General features: G+C 36.3%; 1 protein-coding gene across 2 annotated transcripts in view; it reads right to left on the bottom strand.

Annotated features, from left to right (window-relative positions):
* USH2A (usherin) overlaps positions 1-24718 on the bottom strand; it is a 788115-nt gene that overhangs the window by 644479 nt on the left and 118918 nt on the right. For both annotated transcript variants that reach the window (XM_029229459.1, XM_029229460.1), the window contains 2 exons: positions 19813-20008; positions 16923-17053 (listed from right to left, as the gene is read on the bottom strand). In XM_029229459.1, the coding sequence (XP_029085292.1) occupies positions 16923-17053; positions 19813-20008 (327 nt within the window). The remainder of the gene's footprint in view (positions 1-16922; positions 17054-19812; positions 20009-24718) is intronic.

A 24718-nucleotide genomic window follows, 5' to 3' on the forward strand; every position in this document is an offset into this window, starting at 1 on the left:
AATGTTAAACCAGTCTTGCATTTTTGGAATAAATGCCAATCAGTCATGATGCATTACCTTTATTATATATTTCCGGATTCAATTTGCTAAAATATTGTTAAGATATTTTACATCTATGTTCATACGGAACATTTGACTTGTTCAAATATTATTATATATTTCAGGATTCAATTTGCTAAATTATATTGTTAAGATATTTTACATCTATGTTCATATGGAACATCTGACTTGTTCAAATGGACTTGTTTTTAAATGTTTTGTCAGGTTATGAGATTAAGGTTAAGTAGCCCTCATTAAACACTTTGGAAAGTACACATTCTTCCTCAGTTTTCTAAAAGAGTTTACGTAGGACTTACATGATTTATTCCTTTATGCTATTGGAGAAGTCACCAATGAAGTCATCTGGGCCTGAAGTTTTCCTTGTTGAAAGGAAATTTGAATTTTGATTACAAATTCAATGTCTTTATAGGAAGCTATTTAGGTTTTCTATTTTTTCTTCTGTTAGGTATGTATTAATGTTCTATTTCTTTTTGTGTTCGTTTTATATTAATTTGTCTACTTCACTTAGGATGTCAAATTTCTTAGGAGAGAGTTTTTCATAATATTCATTAGGATCCTATATAGGTGTTTGTAGAATGTGCTGTGATGTCCCTTTTTTTAATTTCTGATATTGGCAACTTGTTTTTCTCTCCTTTCTACTGATCAGTTTGTCAATGTTATTAATCTTTATGGAAAAAACACGACTACTGAGTTTTTTCATTTTCACTATTGCTTGTCCAATTTCTATTCGGCTAATTTTGTCTTTTCTTTTCCCTTTTGCCTACTTACTCTGTGTTTAGTTTGTTCTTTTTTCCTCCCCATCATCAGTCTTCTGGCTCAGAAAACAATCAGCTTCTCTCAGTGCCTGGCTGCTACTTGCTGATGCAGTCATTTTGCTGTTCATCCCCACTTGTCTTTATTGCCTCTCTTACCTGTTTCATAAGAGACTTAAACTATCAGAAAATAAGTGGGTGTGGGGTGGGTGTAGGGAAAGCTGAGTACAGTTGAATATTGTGGTGAGTAGGTGAAAGTGGAGGAAAGGACAGTCACTGATGGTGAAATAGGTTGAGAAAGAAGGAGAAGGAGAAGGCATCACATAGGAAGACAAACAACAAAAGAGCTTGGGCTTACATTTCTGCCATGTATTCTATATATTCAGTTTAGGTTAGGCAATACAAGTCAAAAGAGGCTCCAGGGGAATGAGGGACAATGATTACATGGCCACAGAGTTTGTGAATTTCTCCAAATCCCAAAATAAAAACACAACTAAAAAGCAAAACCAGAAGAAGCCAAGAAAAATATTTATAACAGAACTAGGTGACCAACTATCCCTAGAAACCCCCCAAAGAGAAGCAAGTGCAAAAAAACCAAGTCACAAGACATGTGTGGCATCAGTGTCAGCGTAGGACAAAGCAGATAGAAGTCAGAGGGCATCTGACTTTTGAAAGACCTGAAAGCTCGAACCCCAAGTGCAGTACACTTGAGAACGTTTGGAGAACGGGTGACTACAAGTGGGAGGGGTACTGCTGATCCAAAACAAGTGATGGCGAGAAATCTGCAGTGGGAACTGAAGGGACTGGAGTAGCCTAGCTTCTGGGAACTCTCAAAACTGATGGACCAGGGCACACATCCATGGCAAGACCCCACGCTGAGGAGACACTATGGAAAGTGGATGGGCAGAATGCTGTTTAAAAGAATATGCTTAAAGACAGAAATTCTGAAGCTGGGGTGGGTTTATCACTGGCAATGAAAAAAATTCAGTCTTTCCAAAATTTATTCCTAGATAATATTAGTAAACAATACATTTCAGGAAGGTTAAATTTCATTTACCAGTCCCTGAGTGATTCGTTCATTCACTATTATGTAACCTTGATTAGCACAGTGCCAAGTACGTAGGGGCATCCCCTAAATACTTGTTTATTGACTGGATGAGTTATTTAAAAGTAATTGTTATAGCATTGAAATGTGCTCAGGAGGTACTTCAAATATTAGAGAACTATAAATCACAAGTTCTACTCGGTTTTGGTAGATTTAGTAATATCTGGAATAGGTTCTGAGAAAATATTTACTCCAAATTCTCCTTCATTCAAATGTAAAAATAAAACATATTCAGTTTTAAAAATACTTGTCTCAAAGAAGGATACATACCATTTTTAAATACTGAAAATTTTTGAATATACAAACCTATATCCAACATATGTTTAGTATATTCCAAAGTTGAGTCCTTTGACTGCCTATGACCAAATCAATCAGACCTATAGAAATAAAAGTCCCTGAAGGACAAGCCCAGGAATCTTCATTTTTAAAAATTTCTATTGGTGATTCTTATGAACACTAAGATTTAAGAACTAGCTCTTTAAGTACTTGCTACCTATTTTGTCACTGCATTATCAATTCCTAGGGACTCGCTGTTACTCTCTTTTCTTCTTAGTCTTGTATCTCATCAAATTATTGATAGGTCCATCACTGAGCATCAGAGAAACACGGTCTTTCTGAACTGATTTAACACTGGAGCATTTATATTATTAAGCATCTAAATGTAAGCTCTGGAAATAGCCTGGTTTTAGCATTTCAAAAAAAAAAAGCATCTATGAAATACCTGATCATTTGCAGCTGCTGGTGCTTCTAAGGAAAAAATGTGTATATCTCTATTTGTCTATGTATGTATCTGCCTATCTATTTATCTACCTGTCTGTCTATCTATTTATCTATCTATCTTTATACAGTATATTCTCCCTGCTAGGAGCTCACTCAGCCCTAAGAAGTGGACCCTGAGAATTACTCCATATTTCTAATATAGACACAATGACTTCTTTCCTTAAGCTTCTGCCTCTCTAGAGAAGAAAAGTCCACACGAATGTAACAGGCTACCTTTGTAAGGTATTCATTCCACTTCAAAATTAAATGGATCTGCAGTGGTTTCTGCCACATATAAATGTCACAAATTGGAGAATGCCAGGTGAATAATGTACATCATAATACTTGTTTCCGTTTAAGTGTTTTGTGATACTGCTGTTTATCACCTTGCTCCGCTATCGAAAATATTCATTAGAGAGGAAAAGCTTCCACACTGGTGTAAAACCAAGATGTCTTTTCTTTTCCATTCTACAATGCCTGTCATTTGGCAGGCTGGTATATTTTTATAGCTCCCCTCCCCCTCCAAAAGGCATTTCCGAGAAAGTGCTTTCCAAACTTCACCACCATAATCTCTAAGGAGAGTGCAGAAAGGTAAATTTCTGAAGTATGCTCAAACAAAGTGATAGTAGGAACGGAATACTTTTTTTTTTCTCAATCTTTTGAGTGTTCAAGACGGAAAGCGTGTAAAGAGATTCCCCACATACTGCTCTTCCCAGCAATGGTTACATACTTGAATGGTTTTTTAAGAGGAAGTACTATAATTATAGTCCTTCTACTTCGCAAAGGGGTATAATTTCATATTGCATCATCCTTTCCCCCTCTGGTTTAGGTCTACTTCACTCAGAGATTATAAGCTATAACTTGTGAAAGATGCATATGATATACGTCACACCATGTTAAATTAAAGCATTTCATAAATGTCATCTGAATGGCACAACTGTACAGTGTGGTCTTATTGTAATTTGCTGCAAAATTACTATAGTGGTTATTAACGGGATGGGGTTTTGACTTTATCAAAATGAAAGATCTCACAGTAGCATTTAAAAAATACTTCCAGCACGAAAAAATACATTCTCCACGTGTTTAGTTAATTTTGTACAGAAATAGGCTTTTAGGAAAGTTAAATCATTCGGTTTAACAATCTTTTTCGTTTTATTTTAGTAAAAATGATCAAAGTTGCTGTGAACCTATAGAGTAGTATGCTTGCCTACTGTACTGTTAGCTTACTGAATCAGTGAAAATGTGAATTCCAAATATATTAAGAGATGTTTATCTGAGCTGATAAAGAAACTAAATAAATCAGGCTTTTTAAAAGTGCCTTTACAAAATATTCAAATTAATTTATGTGTAAGATAATAACCTGAATCCTTGGTACACATGAAGCACCAACGGGGCTACATTAACTCGTCAGTATCACCCGAATCTCCACTGGAGAATTGTATTGGTTCTAAGAAATTAGTTTGCGACTGAATTATATACACATTGTTATTTCCTAAATATTTAGGATTTTTTAATAGAATTAAATTAATAAGATTTGGAATAACAAGCCTAAAACAAATGGATGTTTCCTTTCTACTTTTGGATAGTGTACATAAATATCCAGTTCAGCAGCCTGCTATGGATTTCTTTTATGCGCCAGGCACTGTAAGAGCCAGTGTTTCTAACCTCAGGTTGGACTCTGGAAACATAATACAAGTTTCGAATTTCTGCTCTACCCCATTATTACTTGTGTGATCTTGGAGGTGTTGCCTCATTTCTCCGAGGTTCACTGTCCTTAACAACCCAATGGATAAATCGGTAACTACTTTACCAACTTTGGTAAGGACTGAATTAATTGACCAAACATCCTTGGCATAATACTTTGTACATGGCAAGTGCAAAACAAATGGAACCTATGAGATTCTTACTGACTAGTTTCTGTCCTCATGCACTTTTAGCAGCATGTCATCTGTCTGCCAATCTGTCTTACACATTTCACAATGTGGCACTCCTATGCATGGCACCTAAACCGCGTGTGGGTAGATCAAGGTAGAGACCAGTTCTGCAGCACACCAGGATCTGAAACACTCCCCAGTTCTGCAGAAGACTGGAGGGCCTAGTGCCCTTGCCACGGGTTTGCCCTTGATCCTGGGAGCACACCTGCCTCTGGAAATGCTCAGCACATTGGGTTGGTGTGCCAAGGAGGAAGGAGTCTGGCTATGTTCTGTTCCTGAATAAATCAGTATCATCAAAAACACATAGAAAGGGTCCTTATGATGCACTAATATTTAAAACATACTTACTATATCTGTATCTAAATAGATAAATTCTAAGTGAAGTAAGTCAGACACAGAAAGAATATCTATGATATTAATCATATGTGGAATCTAGTTTTTTAAAATGATACAAATGAACTTAGTTACAAAACAGAAAAAGACTTACAGATGTCGAAAACAAACTTATGGGACTTCCCTGGTGGTGCAGTGGTTAAGAATCCGCCTGCCAATGCAGGGGACACGGATTCGAGCCCTGGTCCGGGAAGATCCCACATGCCGCGGAGCAACTAAGCCCGTGCGCCACAACTACTGAGCCTGCGCTCTAGAGCCCACAAGCCAAAACTACTGAAGCCCGCGTGCCTAGAGCCCGTGCTCCGCAACGAGTAGCCACCACAATGAGAAGCCCGCGCACCGCAACGAAGAGTAGCCCCCGCTCTCCGCAACTAGAGAAAGCCCGCGTGCGGCAACGAAGACCCAACGCAGCCAAAAATAAATTAATTAATTTTAAAAAAAGAAAACAAACTTATGGTTACCAAAGGGGAAACGTGGAGGGGATGATAAATCAGGAGCCTGGGATGAACATACACACACTACAATATATAAGATAGATAACCAACAAGGACCTACTGTAGAGCACAGGGAACTCTACTCAATATTCTGTTATAACCTATATGAGAAAAGAATCCGAAAAAGAATGAATATATGTATGTGTATAACTGAATCACTTTGCTGTACACCTGAAACTAACACAATATTGTAAATCAACTATACTCCAATAAAATTTAAAAAATAATAAAGATGTACTTTTTATTTATAATCCCAAATAAATAAGGTTTTACTTTTTAATCATAATGTACATATGTAGACATTATATCTATCCATATATACATACATATACATATATATGTATCGTATGGTGGCTATCTCGCTAAAAGCCTTAAAATACTCCTAGTTTGAAATTGCCTTCAAGATCTATGATCCCTAAGCTTCATCCATGCAGTTTTGCTCTTTGCACTTGTCCCGTCTGGGAGCACCTCGAGGGGCAGTGATTACTGTCTCACTTGCTTGTCCCTGGGGCCTCTCCCTCATAGGTGCTCATGAACGAGACTTCCACGTTGCATGCAAGCTGGTTCTCCTCCCACCCACGTCCAGGCCTCTTTTGCTAACACGTGCTGACACGGTTGAAGCAGACCACCTTCCACAGCTGCCTCTGCCACTACACAGGATCCACCCCCAAGCAGGCACTGCCATCAGTATTGGTCCGGTAACCCCAAGGTGCTGATGAAGTACTATATTCTCAGGGATTCTCTTTAAAGAGAAGCCACTCTGTTGTGAATGTATCAATAGAAGAAAACATACTTCTCATACTTCTCATACTTCTGTCACATGGGCACCGAGCAGAGATGACAGGTTCTGCATCCTGATCCATTCTCCTCTTCCCTAGTCCACAGCTGTAGCTAGAAAGTGGCTCCCTCACTAGGGACTACCTTTGTCCAGCCCTCCATTAAACTAGTGTAGCCATGTGACGTGCTCTCCCCCAACAGGATCGTATCAGAAGAGACGTGTGCCTGTTTTGGGCCAAGACCTTTTAAAAGGTGGGAGTTGTTTCTCCACATTGTCTTGTCCTTTCCTAGTGAAAGGCAGAGCTACGGAGTGGAAGAGGCTGTGCCCTGAACTGTCGTATGGAGAAGAGCCACCAGGCAACCAGGAACAGCTGCCTTGGAGGGGTTAGAGGAACAAGAAATAAACTCCCATATTGTTTGGGTCACTAGACATCTCGGGGTCTATTCATTACATGCGCTTAGCTTATCCTAACTACTATCGGGAGCAATGCAGTTGCAAGCCTTGTTATTACCTCATACTTGTTAGTTAAATCAACAACCACTTATTACCTAACATGTCTGCCCAAACTATCAGCACTGTTGAGTCTGACCTTAAATGCCTGAGGTATTCTTACTCGGCCAAGTTTGTATATCCTGGCCCTTGGGATGAGTTCATTCCCAAGGAGGTGACAGATGTATCCAAATATGTGGTACTCAACTTAGGCTGAGGCTGGGAACGTCACCGTGGTCGCAGCTTCATCTATTTTACCTTCAGTTTACCACAACTTTGAATCTTGGATAACGTCTTCAGAATGAGCCTTTCCACCAAGCTCAGCTCCATTTCCTCCTTCTCTTCGCATGTGCACCCCAGCACCTTTATCCCTATCTCTGTATCTGGCCCTCTACATTCTCAGGTTGATCACTTAACACTCAGTTTACCAGCTGCAAGAGAAATGTTACTACCCATCTCTCCTTAAGTCTCTGAACGAGGTACCACATGACTTATGACCAAATCTCCATGTCTTTCTTAAAGCTCCACATAAACTCCCCACCTTTCAAATCCTTTGCCATCCTAATGCTTACAGCCAATACCCATACATCATACTATTCAAGGTCAGTCTCCTTATAGGCCGAAGAAACCTGTGCATTGCTTCTCTTTGTACACTTTAATATTGGGGTAACACAAAATAAAAGGCAATATGTTTCTGGACTTTTAGATATGTTGTGGTAATTAATGACAAATACTTAGTTCTGAGCAGAGGAGAGAGTTGATGAATTGCAGGAAACATTATGCAGAGAAAGTATATCCTGCTCCATTTTTTAATGTACTTCCTTGACAATTATCACCCTGGCAGATCAATCAGTTTTCACAAGTAGGGTTCTTATTCCTTACGATTCCATCTTCCATGGGTCGAATCTGGAAATACTTCCGTCACTGATGCCTTTCCATTTCATCTAATTCATCTCAACCACTCGACTCCTGCCTTATTAATTTCTTTTTTAATGTCTCTTAATCATTTCTCTCTCTTCTGGATCTATTACAGCCGTTTATTGATGCCTTCTTGAGTATTGCAATCAACCATTCTTCTCTCTCTTCATAAAATTACAACTATATTTTGGTTTTCAGCCGACTTTTAGATTCCTTCATTCACTGTTTTTTATTTCCATTGTTTTAAAAAAATGGCTTAGGTTAAATCTTCTGATTTTTGAGGACATAGTTTAGGGTACACTTTGACTGCAATTTAACAGGGGCTCAGCATTGTGGAAAACTTAGAAAACCATTTGGCTTTAAGGTGGAATTCAGAGGATAGGAGAGGGTGAATCCACTCCTGACCAAGTGTGTGCAGAAGGACACACTCACATTTACCACTCCCCAACACAGGTCCACATCCAGATTCTTTTCTCTATGCATCTTTGATAGACAGTTTTCTAGCAACTTGGTTATTAAAGACTGGTCCACAGACAGCAATGAGGCACCACCTGGAAACTTTCACAAATATGGAATCTTACTCCCTGCTCAAGACTTTCTGAATCAGAATCTGTCTTTGAAAAAGCATCTGAGAGATTCACGTGCACATTAAAGTTTGAGAAGAATGGCGCTGGCCGACCTCCTACATCTTGTCTGTTGTGGCTTCACTCTCACGGTTTCCTCAGCCAGGGCCAAGAACACGGCAAAGTAAAGGAGAAAGAAGGGAAGAGAGATGGAGAAAATCCCAGGCAGAAAAGCACTCAGACAGCATTGCCTGAATGCCTTCTGCATGAGGCAGGCCATACGTTAGGGCCTTTCTCTCGAATGTCCTCACCACATCAGCATCACCTGTGCACATAGGTCAGGAACAGCCTGGAATCTCTACATAAATGTACTTTAAGTAGGACCTTCATAGGTCCTTCCCCAAATACCTCAAAATAGTTTTTTAAAGCATCAGCCAGGCCTGGGGCTCTATCTGGTTCCTTCTGGACCTAAGTCACACTAGATAAGGAAAAGGGAAAGAACGTTCAACCTCCAACTCAGGATGTATATCCAACACCTCAGGCACTGAATGCAAAGGAAACAAGAAGTGCAGTGACATTTTGGGAGACACATTATGCGTATCTCTACTATTAGCCAAGGCTGCTCATAAGATGAATGGATTTATTTTCCCCAGTGCAGTAATTTTTCTTTTTTTTTGGCCCAGATATATCTTTTGGGTACTGAAAGCTCTCCCTTTAAAGATACATAAACAAAACAAAAAGTACACAGATACATTCCCACATACAATCTAAAGGTATATATGGATGCCCTAAAACTCATCCATGGTAGCCCTAGGGATCCCAGGACTCTATATTAAGGAATCCTCAATAATAATAACGACTCTTCTCCATTATCTCCTGATAATATTAATATTATTACGTGCTTTAGATGATCTATGACTTTGATGGTCTTGACTTTGGCATCAGCAATTTTAGGGTTTAGTGACTCAGAGCATTACTTCATGCCATTTTCAAGATCTTGGCATTCACAAGAGGAACAATTACAATATTTCTTATGGAAGAATAAGACAAACATGCCATACCTTATGAGACTGGATGGAGTTTCAAATGACAACTGCCAAAGGGGAAGTTTCCTTTCAGAACACAGAATGCACAGCACAGTCACTCAGGCCATTTGGGGCTGGCTTGGTTCCTAAGTTATTATAACAAAATGAGACTTGAACTACTGCCTAATTTCCTTGTGTGCTCCCTAATATTATTAAGGATTGTAATTGCATGAATTTTTGAAAGTGGGCTTGAATTTAATTTTACAGTTTATAATTCTGACATTGTTGACAGCTTTTTTAGGGTGTATTCTGTTGTCCCGTTGAAAATGACGGTAAGCAATTTTAGAAATCTTTTATAACATTATTTAGGCAAAGGTGTACTTGACGCTATATTTCCACATATAATAATAATCCGTATAATTTGTGTCTGTACGTGGAGCATGAGAAAACAAAATAAAAATTAGGTAAAATGTAAATGTGATTTAGAGGTGGAGAATGTGGAGGTTTTAAATTCACGAAAGTGTTCTATCACTGTATCTACCTTCAGATTCCTATATGTAGCTCTTTCTGGCTACATGTCAGATTTCATGAAAATCCTCTTTATTTTTTTCTGACTATAAAAATTATCAACAAAGCAAATTAGTCAGAAAAAAAGAAAAAATGTTTTTAAAACAAAGAAAAATGTTAATTTTATACACATCTTTCCTTTCATGCATTTTTAAATTAGATTTTTGTACGTAGAAAATGACACACAGAAGCCTCTTTTTATTTTTTTTATTTTTGCGGTACGCGGGCCTCTCACTGTTGTGGCCTCTCCCGTTGCGGAGCACAGGCTCCGGACGCGCAGGCTCAGCAGCCATGGCTCACGGGCCCAGCCGCTCCGCGGCATGTGGGATCTTCCCGGACCGGGGCACGAACCCGTGTCCCCTGCATCGGCAGGCGGACTCTCAACCACTGCACCACCAGGGAAGCCCAGAAGCCTCTTTTTAAAAACGGCTTTTCTATTCTTGTCTCTCTTTTTCTCCTATTCTCACTCCTGAGATCAAAGTCCATGTTGTAATATATACTTTGTACGTTGTAATATGTCTGTACTTTTTTCCTCTTACTACTGAATAAAATTCCATTGAGTGGATATATTACATTTTATTTATCCACTCATCAGTTAATGGACATTTGGATTATTTCTACATTTTGACTATTATGAATAAAGCAGCAATGGACATTCATGAATAAGATTGTATGAGGATATATTTTTTCTTTTTGCTTGGATATATAGCAAGGAGTTAAAGTTGCAGAGTCGTATGGTAACACTGTATTTAATATTTTGAGGAACACCAGACTTTTCCAAAGTGGGTGCACATTTTACATTCCCACCAGTAGTCTGTGGGAATTCCACTTTCTCCATATCCTCATCAAGACATGTTACTATCTGTACCTTTAATGATAGCTATCTAAGTGAGTTTGAAGTGGTGTCTCATTGTGCTTCTGATTTGCATTTCTCCTAAGTCAAATAATCTCCACAGCATTTTTTCATATGCTTATTTGCCGTTTGTATATCTTCCTTGGAGAATTGTCTATTTAGATCCTTTACTCATTTTTTAATTGAACTGTCTTTTAATTATTGAGTTGTAAAGTTTTTCTACAGACACTAGAGACAAGTCTCTTATTGACTATACGCTTTGCAAATATTTTCTCCCATTGTTTGGGTTGTTTTTTCATTTTCCTGATAGTGTCCTATGTAAAACAAGTGTTTTAAATTTTAATGAAGTCCTATTTATCCATCCTTTTGTTCCTTGTGCTTTTGGTGTCATATCTAAAATGTCACCGACTAATCTAAGGACATGAAGATTCACATCTCTATTTTCTTCTAAGACTTTTATGGTTTTAGCTCTTACATTTTATTCTTTGCTCCATTTTGAGTTAATTTTTGTATAAGGTATGAAGTAGAGAATCCAACTTCATTTTTTGCATATCAGTATCATTTATTGAAAAGACCATTGTTTCTTCATTTGTCTTGGCACTCTTGTTAAAAATCAACTGACTGTAAAAGTGATGGTTAATTTCTAGACTCTCAACTCTATTACAGCGATCTGGGTATCTCTCCTCAAGCCACATCACACTGTCTTGATCACAACATTATAGTAAATTCCAAAATTGAGACGTGTGAATCTTCCAACTCCCTTCTTTTTCAAGACAGTTTTGGCCTTTTTTGAGTGCCCTGAATTTTAATATGAATTTTAGGATCATCGTATAAATGTCTGCAAAGAAGCCAGTTGGGCCTTTAACAAGACTGTGTTGAATCTATAGACCAACTGCCATCTTAGCAAAATTAAGTCTCTGATACATGAATATAGGATGTTTTTCCATTTATTTAGTGCTTCTTTAATTTCTTTCAACAATATTTTGTAGTGTTCAGAATAAAAGTTTTGGACTTATTTTATTAAATATATTCCAAAGTATTTTATTATTTTGATGCTATTTAAATAAAGTTGTGTTCTAAATTTCATTTTCAGATTGTTCATTGCAAGTACATAAAAATACCACTGATTTCTGTGTATTGATCATGTATTCTGCAAACTTGTTGAACCTTATTAGTTCTGATAGACAGTATTTTAATAAATTTGATAGGGACAGAGTAAAGGGACAAAGTAGGTGATGAAACAGCTAATCCCACCAGGGGATTTTAAGGAGAGAAAAAAGTATGGGAGACATCTGTAAGTTAATGATCACTCAGGAAAGCTGGTTTACTTAACCACAAAACCAAGCAGGCTTGCTAGCAACAAAACCATGCAACAGAAGCATGAGACATGCCCCCCACAAATAAAACAATGGTGGCATGAGACCCACATCCTGCCCAGTGAGTTCAGTAAGTTCATGATTCCTTGGACATGCTCCTCTGTGCACACTAAAGAAAATAAAAGGAAAAGGTGACATTATACTAAAACCTGAGATGATTTACCATTTTTAGCATATGTTACCGCCTTTTTGCTCATTTCCATTGCGCCATGACAGTCCCGGCTTGACCATGTAGGGACAAAAAAAGTCCCCCACCTGACATGGAGGAGGAACTGATGATGGAAGCCTGATGTCTACCCAAGAAAAAGGAAGAAGGTGGTCTTTCCCCCACTTCTCTCTTTTCCTTTGATTGTAAAACTGTAGCCCACTAAGTTCTTGGGGCACGGCACCCTCTCATTAGCCCGCTTGTAAGCCTCACAAGCATCCTATTCTAAAAAATCCCTTCTTATCTATCACTTTGCCTCTCACTGAATTCTTTCTGCACTGAGACATAAAGAACCGGAGCTCCTCAGAGCCACCCCGAACACCACCTATCGGTTTCAGATTCCTTGGAATCTTGGGATTTTTTACCTACAAGATCATGTTATATACAAAGACAGATAGTTTTACTTCTTCCTTTTCAATCTGGATGACTTTTTTTTTTTTTTTTTGCGGTACGCGGGCCTCTCACTGTTGTGGCCTCTCCCGTTGCGGAGCACAGGCTCCGGACGCGCAGGCTCAGCAGCCATGGTTCACGCGCCCGGCCGCTCCGCGGCATGTGGGATCTTCCCGGACCGGGGCACGAACCCGCGTCCCCTGCATCGGCAGGTGGACTCTCAACCACTGCGCCACCAGGGAAGCCCTGGATGACTTTTATTTCATTTTCTTGCCTAATTTCCCTGGTTAGAACCTGCAGTACAATGTTGAATAGAATATTGTTGCCTTATTCCTGATCTTAGGGAGAGAGCATTAAGTTTTTCACTGAAAGTTTTCATTTATAAGTAGGAGGTCAGTTGTAGGTAGGTACTGTGTAGATGTTTGTTTTCAAGTTGAGGAAATTCTCCTCCATTACTAGTTTTCTGAGAGTGTTTATCATGAAATGGTGTTAAATTTTGTCAAATACTATTTCTGAATACAGTATTATAATCAGGTGACTTTTTTCTTTAGCCAGAAAATAAGGTGATTGTATTGCTTGATTTTCAAATATTGAAACAGAATGCATTCCTGGAACACAACCACCTTAGTCTTTAATTATTTTAAAATACTGCTGAATATCTATTTGCCAAAATTTTGTTTAAAACTTTGGCCTCTCAATTCATGAATGATATTGGTTTGTGGTTTTCTTTCACGCACTGTTGCTGGTCTTGTTTGCTATGAGGATAATATTTTCGTTCATGGGCAATCTTTAACTTTCAATTGGTTTATTAGACCAGTTACATTGAATGGTATTATTGCTATATTAAGGTTTAATAAGTCTGCCATTTTATTTTTTTGGTTTTTATTTATTCTGTTTTTCAGTCTCTAGCTACTTTCTCCCTGTATTATTATAGGTTATTTGAACATATTTTATTTTATTATTTTTTTTTTTTACATGAACATATTTTAGAATTCCATTTTGATTTATCTGTGGTGTTCTTGAATACATCATCCTTATAATAAGCCTTTTTAGTTGTTGTCTAGATATTACATTATATACACAGATATCAAAGTCTGGTAGTTTTTTTATTTTACCAATTCCAGTTAAGTATAGAAAAATTACTTCCCTTTACATTTCTTACCCTCTCCATTTCTGATATAATTGTTTTAAATATCTCCTCTAATATATTGGGAACCACATTAGATAGTGATTTAATTTTTCAACCGTCAAAAAATTTTAAAAACTCAAAGAGGGCTTCCCTGGTGGCGCAGTGGTTGAGAGTCCGCCTGCCGATGCAGGGGACACGGGTTCATGCCCCAGCCCGGGAAGATCCCACGTGTCGCGGAGCGGCTGGGCCCGTGAGCCATGGCCGCTGAGCCTGTGCGTCTGGAGCCTGTGCTCCGCAATGGGAGAGGCCACAGCAGTGAGAGGCCCACGTACCACAAAAAAAAAAAAAAAAAAAAACTCAAAGAGAAGGGGGAAAACGTGTCATATTTGGCCATATTTTAACTCCGATGTTTTTTATGCCTTTCTGATGTTTCAAGATTCCTTCATTTATCATTTCCTGTTTAGAGAAGTTTCTTCAGCCTAACTTTAGAGTAGGTATATGCTGGAGACAAATGGATGGATGCTTTAAAATCTTTGCATGATAATTCTAACATCTAAATCACCTTGATGCTGGTATTGTTGATTGTCTTTTTTCATTCCATTTGATATTATCCTAGTTCTTGTAATGATAAGTGAAATTTTATTGGAACCTGGACATTTTGGTGTTATGAGACTCTGAATCTTACTTAAGTCTTGCTTTAACAGTCAGGCCTCCTATGAAACTCTTCTGGCGAGTGAAGAGAGGATGTTGCCTCACTATTGCCTGGTGGGAATAGAAGTCAAGGTTCTCCACTCTGGCTCCACTAACTCAGTAGGGGAGGGTCTCCTTGTTACCACCGGGCAGAACTTGGGGTTCTGACTCTCCACTAGGACTCTGAAAACACTGCCCTAGCTGGGAGGGGAGAAACACCTCCATTTCAAGGAGATCTCACAGAATGTTTACCTATATCGATGACATCAATGATCAGAGAAGTCCTACCTTCTGAAATGTCATTGCCCTGGGTATGTTCATGTACAATTCCACCCCCAAATTAGATCCACCCCATGAGAGCTGGAGAAAGAGATCCAGAGCCAGTAGTGTACTGGAGCCATCTCCACTGTATAAGACCATTCTTCCCAAATTCATATTTGGTGACATCTCATTGGTAGCTTAAAATTGATGGTGTGGGCTTTTAATTTTTCTCAGATACCCCAATGTTAAATATTTACAAGCACAGAATTACTAAAACTGTCTCCTACCCCAATAAAATGGACTTGAAATAGGAATTTGAGAAAAATTAGGTTTTAATTTCTTGCATACTTGAGTTGTAGAATTGAGGGACAAATCTGCAACCCTTTACTTCATATGGGTAATGACATATAAATGAAACTTTGGGAGCTGTAACTTTAGTTTACAGTTTTTCAGTACTATATACCAAAATTACTTTACCTTAGATCTTCAGGGAGAAAACATATTTAAGTGAAAAATTTATGTAATGCTTAGATTATTACAATAACCATTTTAAATGACCATCCGACTATGAGATTAGTGCTCAGACAGAATCTCTCTTCATTTACTTAACACTTATTAAATAAGTATTTATGGGGTGCTTATTATGTGACTGAAACTGTACTGTTTACGTTGGACAGAGAAAAGACAATGAAGTAAATAAGTGAATTTATTTAATTTGCTGAAGCAAATAAATGAATTTATTTAATTTGCTTAATTAAATAAAGGCTACAATGAAAATAACATGGGATGATGTAAAATACAGTGATTTGAAAATGTTCTACAACTGAGTGATCAGTGAAGAAATCTCAAAAGATACATCAATCTTTGAATTGAGACTTGAATAACAAGCAAAAGACATCCATGTTGAAAATTCAGGGCAAATGTGTAAGGGTGAAATGTGTAAAGACAGATTTTACTAGTCAACACATATAAAACTGTAATATGACTCTCTCAGAAAATAGTGCCTCAATATCACAATATAAAAACAGTAGAGATTGCCTTTTTATTTTTCTACCTCCCAGCTTTCCAATGAAGCATATCACACACTATGGTTAATCTGAAGGTCTTCAAATCCATATTAGCTCACTTTACATTTGGCTTTTATTTGTTAAAACAGTTTTTAATACATGCTCCAAGTTATATGACAAATATATTTTGCCTTGAAATAATTATCATTCCATTGTAACTTAAAAAAATTTTTTTTCTTTAACCAGACTGTGGTTTATGCTCTTGGCCACTGCATTCTCAACTATTTGCAAGAGAATATGTAATTATTAAAAATTAATACAATCATTGAATTGATTCTCCAAGGTAAATTTGCCTTTTATCTACTTTCATGTGGTAATATTATCAGAACAGGTAAAAAGCTCCAGCTGAAGACAGCACATTTAAGTATGGAGCTGCTTTTCCTGATGTATAATACAGTTACAATCTGTGTTCATATAGGTCAGACATCAATATTTGTGATGTTGGTAATTAAAATTAATAAAATGATAAAAACCCATTGTACTGTTAGATAGAGAAAAGGTTAAAAGAAATTTAGACCAGAGCTACCATAACTTCCATTTGGATCTATGTGTAAGTGACTTTTGCTATACTATCTTCTACAGAATTTGGGAGGAAAACTGTTCTTGTTTACTTAATATCACTTATTAATATTAATTCACCAGTTATTCCAAGACACATACTTAAATTACTTCATTGTTTACTTGGAACCCCAAGCTTCCACTTTTTTTTTTTTTTTTTTTTGTGGTACGCAGACCTCTCACTCTTGTGGCCTCTCCTGTTGCGCAGGCTCAGCGGCCATGGCTCACGGGCCCAGCCGCTCCGCGGCATGTGGGATCCTCCCGGACCGGGGAACGAACCCGTGTCCCCTGCATCGGCAGGCGGACTCTCAACCACTGCGCCACCAGGGAAGTCCCCACGTTTTTTAACAACTGTAAAATGGACCGCCCAAGTAGCCTTATATTTTATATTCATATTAAAAGTTGCACAGAAACACCCTGAAAGCAACCACCTCTTTGAAATGTAAGCACACACACAGAGGACTTCCTGATATAGCCCTCAGTATCACTGATAGACCATCTCCTAAATTAGTTTCTGGAAGAGAGCAATTCTTTACCTTCAATAGTGAGAACTCACCTGATCGCACAGGAAGCTATTGTTTTTAGTGCCAACTTTATCACAGTCACAGGGTTTGCAAACATCCATGGCTGAAGGATCTGCACCAACTTGTCGGAAAAAGTAATCCTTACACAGCTCACAGTTCCTCCCTGCATCGGGGAAAGGTTATGCGTTATGACTTCCAATTCATTAAAATCAGCTGCATAATTCAAAATTAAAGACTGTATTCCTTTGAGGGAATTCTATAATTTTAGGGATGTCCATTTTAATGCACGTTTCATCTCTACCTGCCAATTTAGTGATCCACAGCATATGAAACAATGAACCTGTTACAGACTGTGCTCTACTTCATTAAACTCCCATCTGTTATATAATACCACACTTCTAAAAAGCTGTGCTTTGTAGGGGCCCATACATTTTGAAAGAGTTTGTTTCCAAACTTAAAATTCTTATTTCTAAGACCAGGTACTGAATCTAAATCAAATATGAGAAATTTCTACATTCGTGGCAGATGACAGCTCTACAGTTGGAAGCAAATAAGCATATATTATTCAAATATTTTTCCAGAACTAAATCTTATAAAATAGAAGACTGCTTTTAATGTAATGTATTATTTCATAGTTAATGTGATTAAAAGCAAATGCTTCTGTTAGTACTTATGGCTATTATTTTTCATTTCAAATATCACAATAGAATTTTATATTTAGCTACATCAAATAAATTTCATATTAAATATTAGAATATCTTGACACATTAGAAATATGAGGTAATTCCTATTGTTTACAATTTATTATTCAGAAATTTTCCCTTTCCATTTTATATAAGAAAGCAATCTAAACTACAGGGAGTTTCTAAACTAAATGTGAGTAGCATACCAGATTACTGAAATTGAAATAAAACTGAAGGCTATCAAGTCCCCCTTTAAACATGATGCACTCTTTCTCAAATATTGCTGAAACTGGCTCAATATTAGAAAACTATGAAAACAACTTAATCAAATGAAAAACTCACACTCTAATGGATCTTGGCTGTGGACAAATTAAATGGATTTATAATATGTCTAGAATATTTCCATTTCTATATGCTGAGGACTCCCAAATTTATATCTCCAATCTGAAATCTCTCCTTTATTTATCATTCAATGAATATTTATTGAGTGATTACCATGTTCCAAACTCTGTGCTAAGGGCTGAGGAAAATACAAACTGCACCCTTTTCACAGAGTTACCTTATAGTCTAGCAGGTAAGATGAATCCTAATTAAATTATTACAGGAATAAATATATATTTACAAACTGTGATAACCATAAGATGCCATTAAAGTATATAGATTATACTGATCCTCTCTGAAGCATCATGGAAGTCCTTTCTTTAAGAAAGGAGCTTCAGAACTGTGTTTCTGACTGCCCCAAAAAGAGTTTCTTCTTTGTTTCTTGGAAACACACAGTGAACTTGTCCAAAACAGAACTTGCCATCTTCTCCTTCAATTTGATCCTCCCGTATTTCCTATCTCAATGGCTGGTACCAACGTTGATCGTGTTGCTCAAACCGGAATGTCAGGCATAAGTCTTGACTCTTCTTCCTTCCCTTACCTACACTCTGCACCTTGCTTGGAAAATGCTGTCACTGTCTACCCTAAGAGTCTATTGGATCCACTCATCTCTATCCACACCACCTTAAATGTTTTCCCACATTATTTCTCATCTGGACCATTGCAATATCTGACTAACGTTTTTTCCCAAACCACTTTTGACCCTCTTCAATCCATTCTCCACTTTATAACCAGATGGGTCTTTAAAAAACACAAAATTCCTTTCCTTAAATGCCCTGAAATGGCATCTCCTTAACCTTAGGATAGAAGCCAATCTCTTTATCATGGTTTAGAGAGCCCTCCAGTATCTGGGCTCTGCCTTTCTTCCTAGTGCCTTTTCTAACAATCAGCCATTTGCACTTTCAACAGTTCTTCAAGGGCGCCATGTTTTTCTCTCCTCTAGGCCATTGCACAGCTGTTTCTCTTACTGGAAAACTTTCTTCACACTCCTAATCCCCAACCCCGCTCCTTCACCTGGTTAACTCCTACTATACTTCCCCATCTTAGCACTCCTCAGGCAACTTTTTAATTGTTCCTTTAATAGGGTGCCTTTACCACCATGTAATAATCCATACAAAGACAAGAAAATTCATCATCTTGTTAATCCTTATATTCCCAGCACCTAGCCAAGAGCCTGTCCCACTTTAGGTTATCAATAATTATCCAACAAATTCATTCATGCTTCAGAGTAGCACACTTTCAAACCCATCAGACTTGGGCCATTATATTTTACAAATTCAGACATTGTCTATTTCTGCTTTTAACATATCAGCCTTTCAGAAAATAGTAATTTTTCAATGACTAGTCAAAATGCTGGATGGTTTTGGGGACAAGACTCTAATAATTATTTTATGCATTTAATGAACATTTTTAAAAAGAGTATTCCCTGATTACTAGAGTCCATACCAAATCTGAATGATTGTAAACCTCTCTACATGGGAATCCAGACATAATGGAAGATCAGAGGTCACACAGAAAACTTATTTCAAGGATATATATACTCAGAATAATACAGTAATTCCTGATGTATCCAAAATATATTCATGATCTAATCAAATGATGTGAACTTATTTAAAAAGAAAAAAACATTTTCCTGAAAATATATAGTCTAAGACTAGAGTGTTATATCTGAAAACTACCTAATCATTTGGAACATGAAGATTCAGTAAACCAGAGTGGTTTTCAAGCTTCATGGTATGAAAACACTTTCTTAAATAAGATAGCAATAACATAATTTAAAATAATATGCATTATATATAGAAGCACAAGGGCTTCAAGACCAAGTCAGCTTCTCTTATTTGTGTTATTTGCTAGTTACCTGTAGTGTTATGCTCACAGTCATCACAAACTCCTCCACCTCCTCTGTGGTGTTCAAATGGAAAGGGATCCACTGAGATGTTGTAATGGCAGCTTCTGGAATGGCTGTTGCATTCACAGGGTTTACAATTGAAGGCGTGAACTTGATCACTTTGGCGAAAAGGCTTGTCATTATAAAGAGGCAGGCAGTGATCACACTAGAACAATAAAGTAATATCAGAATGATAAATATATAAGGTTGTGCTTTGTTTCTTCTTATTTACATATCCGGCACTTTCACTAGATAGAAAGCTAATATCAAAGAGTTGAAAATCAGCAACTATTGTATTTTTCAAAGTATTTTATAAATCATCAATTAGAATATTACAGTCATGGTAGTGCAGAATTGTTAAAGTGACAATGCAAGCTGAAACCATTTAAAGTGATCTTAATAACCAATGGGGAAAATTATGATTGTTCCACAATCTGAAATTTTTTGTGAAAACATTAAAAGCTTGACTTCCAAGTCCTGCTTCCACAAATAAAGAGCTTGGAATTGCCACTCCATCATAACAAAAAATAAAAAGTTGAACAGACTGAAAAATCAACAACTCTCCCTGGATCCCTAAGTGGGGGACACAGGGCAAACATCTGTCCCCAAGATTGGAGAGACAGGCAAATAAAGGGAGTCTCAGCTATAGGATCAAAGACTCACTAGCAGAAACTTCCATGGGAACCAATGCTGGGGGAGAAAATCTGAATTATAATTGATATATTGCTGGAAGTTCACCATGAACAAGTCTGATAATTGAAAACTCCAGGGCAGTGTAGTTATAAGGGGCCCTCACCATTCTGTGAGATTTTCTTCCAGCGGCTTGACCAGGTTCTCACAGTAAATGAACTCAGGGGAAAATCCCTGGGTGCTTCTGGCAGAGGGAGAAGAAAGGAAGCATTTCGAAGTACATCAGAGCACTCTGTTCTTAACGATATCTCCCTCAGGATAAATTACTTAACCAGAGCCTAACGGACCTACAGAAAGGAAATACTCAACTCCAGCCCCCTCTTGTCACTCTATCCCACCTAAAGGGGAGGTGGGCAGAGGGGACAAAGAGGCACACATGAAGTTCACAGTCCAGAGGCAAAGGCTTACTAAAAGACTGAAAACTAAAGGGAAATAGAAAATAGTAAAACTAACATTTAATAATCATAAGACTATAGAACACTTGCCCTCTCCTCACTACTCACCAGCACATTGCTAAAAACCTATTTACAGCAGTTCCTCTCACCTGGCACATCATGTCTGGCTTTGAAGAAAAAAATTACAAGGCATACCAGAAGGCAAAAAACACAATTTGAAGAGAAAAAGCAAGCATCAGAACATGACAGAGATGTTGATGTTAGAATTATCAGGCAAGGAATTTAAAATCACAGCATGCAAGAACAGATGGGCAATATAAGCAGAGTGAATGGAAATTCTACAAAAGAACCAAAAAGAAATGCTAGAGATCAAAAACACTGTACCAGAAATGAAGAATGCCTCTGATGAGCTTAGTAGTAGATTGGATAAGGCTCAGGAAAGAATCTCTGAGCTAGATGATATATCAATAGAAACCTCAAAAACTGAAAAGCAAAAATAATGAAGACTGAAAAATCAGAACAGACAATCCAAGGACTGTGGAACAACTACAAAAGGTGCAACATACGTATAATGGTAAGGAAACGAGAGGGAGAATGGAATAGAAGAAATATTTGAAACAATAATAATTGAGAATTTCCCCCCAACTTAATGTCAGACACCAAACCACAGACCCAAGAAACTCAGAAAACACCAAGAAAGATAAATTCAAAAAACCCCACTATACCTAGGCATATCATTTTCAAACTACAGAAAATCAAAGATAAAGAAAAAATTCAGAAAGAGAAACCAAAGTTAAAATACACCAGTAACAAAGAATTATATCTAACTTCTCCTCAGAAAACATGCAAGCAAGAAGAGAATTGTGTGAAGTACTTGAAGTGTTGAGAGAAAAAAAACTACCAACCTAGAATTCTGTACTCTGCAAAATTATCTTACAAAAGTGAAGGAGAAATAAAGACTTGTCAGACAAACACAAATTGCGAAAATGTGTCGTCAGTAGACCCTACTTGCAAGAAATGTTAAAAGAAGCTTTCTAGAGAAAAGGAAAATAATATACATCAGAAACTTGGATCTACATAAAGGAAGAGTATCAAAGAAGAATAAGTGAAGATAAAACTGTAAAAACTTCCTATCAGTTACAAATATAAAGGGAAATAGAAAATAGTAAAATTAACATTTAATAAACTGTAATTTAATATTAGAAACTTTGAGAATTATTTTCCTTGTAAAAAATCATTCAGTATCTTGAATAATGCTTGCTTTCTTATTCTGTAAATTTCCATATTGAGCAAGCATCTTTTCTAAGCCTTGAGAATTGTCATACTCCTTTCTAAGTATGGATCAGCCTGCTTCCATCATTTTCATGTTTTTACTTTCACTGACGTGCAATATCTCTGAGATTCCTTTAATGTAAACTTTTTGTTGGCATCATTTCCTCTAGGACATCTTTACCTATTCATCACAACCAATGTCCTCATTTATGCTAAATTCACATTCATTAAGTTGCCCTGGCTGCATATATAAAGTATTCCAAATGGTGACAGTGTTCAGCTATTTGTTCTCTAAAAAGAAATGTTTAATTGAAATTTCACTCCCAAAACATTCTTTCTTTCCATCTTTGTTGGCCAATTCTTCTTTTTTGAATATTCATATTTATAAAATATCGCATGGGTTTATCACTTAAAAAGAGGTTAGACCACTACAAGCTTCTCTGTGAACGAACTGATTAATGGATGTGCACTGACCAGTCACCAATAGAGTGAAAGAAGCTGCATGATTGGTCACTGATCATGATGTGCAACAGTTATATATATAATTTGTAGACTGACAAGCCAGCAGCAAAATTTGTATTTTATGAAGTTACTTACAGGTAATATATCATGATAACTAATATTTGAACCATGCTTTTAGAGGATTGGTGTTTAACTAAAACAGACCTGTTACGTACTGGATCAATTAAAGGCTAGAAATTTTTTTTAATTAGTGCTTTTAGCATCTAATATACATACAATTTATGGAAAAAGCAAAATTTATTCCATAGATTAAGGAACTATTCATGGGAGCTGTGTTAAAATTTTAGCATAATTATGTACTTAATAAAAGTAATACTATCCTTTTCATAAAATAAATAAATGAAGTAGAAAATTAAAATCACTGATAATTCAACTGCCAAATGATAAGCTACAATATTTTAATGATTTTTTCAAAACTTATGTGTATTTTTTTCTTTTTCTCAAAATTAGGAATACACAAAAACACACATATACACACTTATAACCCATACTATTACATAGTCTCTTATTAAATATCATGAATTTTATTGCATTACTTATCATATTGTTCATAAAATAACTTATTTAGCCAGTCTGCAACTACAGCAGAAACATTTTGCTTCTTCTAATTTTTTGTTTTTCTTGTGGATATTACCTTAACAAAATTATAAGTGATAAAGTTGTATCATAAGAATGTAAATATTTTAAAAGATTTTGTGAAATATGACCACTTTCTTCTAGAAAAATTAAACTAATTTATAATCCCACAAGTAGTATCTGAGAATGTCCATTTTCTTGTGTTCTGCTCAACTAAAGTCTATGATTATCTCTTCACTATTTTGATTTTAGAAAAGTATCAATCACTATTTCAGTATGTATGTTGTTGATTACTAGTAAGGTTTTATATTTTTCATCTAGTTTTGATAAAATATAATATTTTTGTGAGAAAATTGCTCATTTTTATTTTGCATATTCATTTTTTCTTATTGCTTTTAAATATCTTTTCATACATTAGGTACATTTTTCTTTGCCTGTCAAATAGTGAGGATTTAGTTCATAATTTTCAATATATACTTATATTTTATTTTCTTTTTCTACTTCACTTCTACATTAATGGCCAAAAATTTTAGCACCATAGTTAATAAGTATGCCATAGTGGTGACCGTGGATGTATTTGTATTATTTCTGACTTTAATGAAAATGTCTTTAATATTACAACTTTTATAATGATGTTGACTATTGATTTTAGGTAGATGATCTTTATCACTTAAAAGGAGAAATCTCTATTCCAAAATAAACAAGGTGATTTTATATAAAAACAAAATATTGTCAATTTTATTAAATGTTCTGAATCAACTGACCTGTTGAACTGAAAAATTATGTTATAGGTTAAGAGGGTAATTAAAATCTATGCTTGCATTCTTAGAATAAACTCAACATCATTAATGGTAAATAATGGTTAAAGTTATGTAGGATTTCTGCATTTATAGTCATAAATTCTATTGCTCCATGTTTTTATACAGACATTAAAATAAAGCCTTAAAACTTTAATAAGGAATAAATATGTATTTTTATTTATCAAGTTAATTTCAATTTCTGAATGAACAAATTTTCATTTTGTACACTAAAACCTATTATAGTTTGTCAAGTTACACTGCATTTAAATTATGATTGATTCTAGATAAGATTTGAAATAAATATGTACATACCAATAAATATGTACATTCTTACCTTTTTTTTTTTTTTGGCTATAAAACACTTAACGTGACTTCTGAAAGTACCCAACTTTTTCCATAGTCACATATATAAATTAGGAACCAGAAGAGTCAAACCATGTAAAATAAAGTATCAAAAAGTCTCCCCATATGTTCACAATAATAGCCCTTTGTTTTTTTTAATTAACATTTTTTAAAACTATTTTGATATTTTGGACAACAAATGTCATTCCTTTTTCTATTTTCTGCAATAAGTATCTACTATTTCAGAACAGTTTGACATATTTGATAATTATTATTGGA

Source organism: Monodon monoceros, unplaced genomic scaffold, assembly GCF_005190385.1.
Source record: "Monodon monoceros isolate NGI ecotype Baffin Bay Population unplaced genomic scaffold, NGI_Narwhal_1 Super_Scaffold_18, whole genome shotgun sequence".
NCBI lineage: Eukaryota > Metazoa > Chordata > Mammalia > Artiodactyla > Monodontidae > Monodon > Monodon monoceros.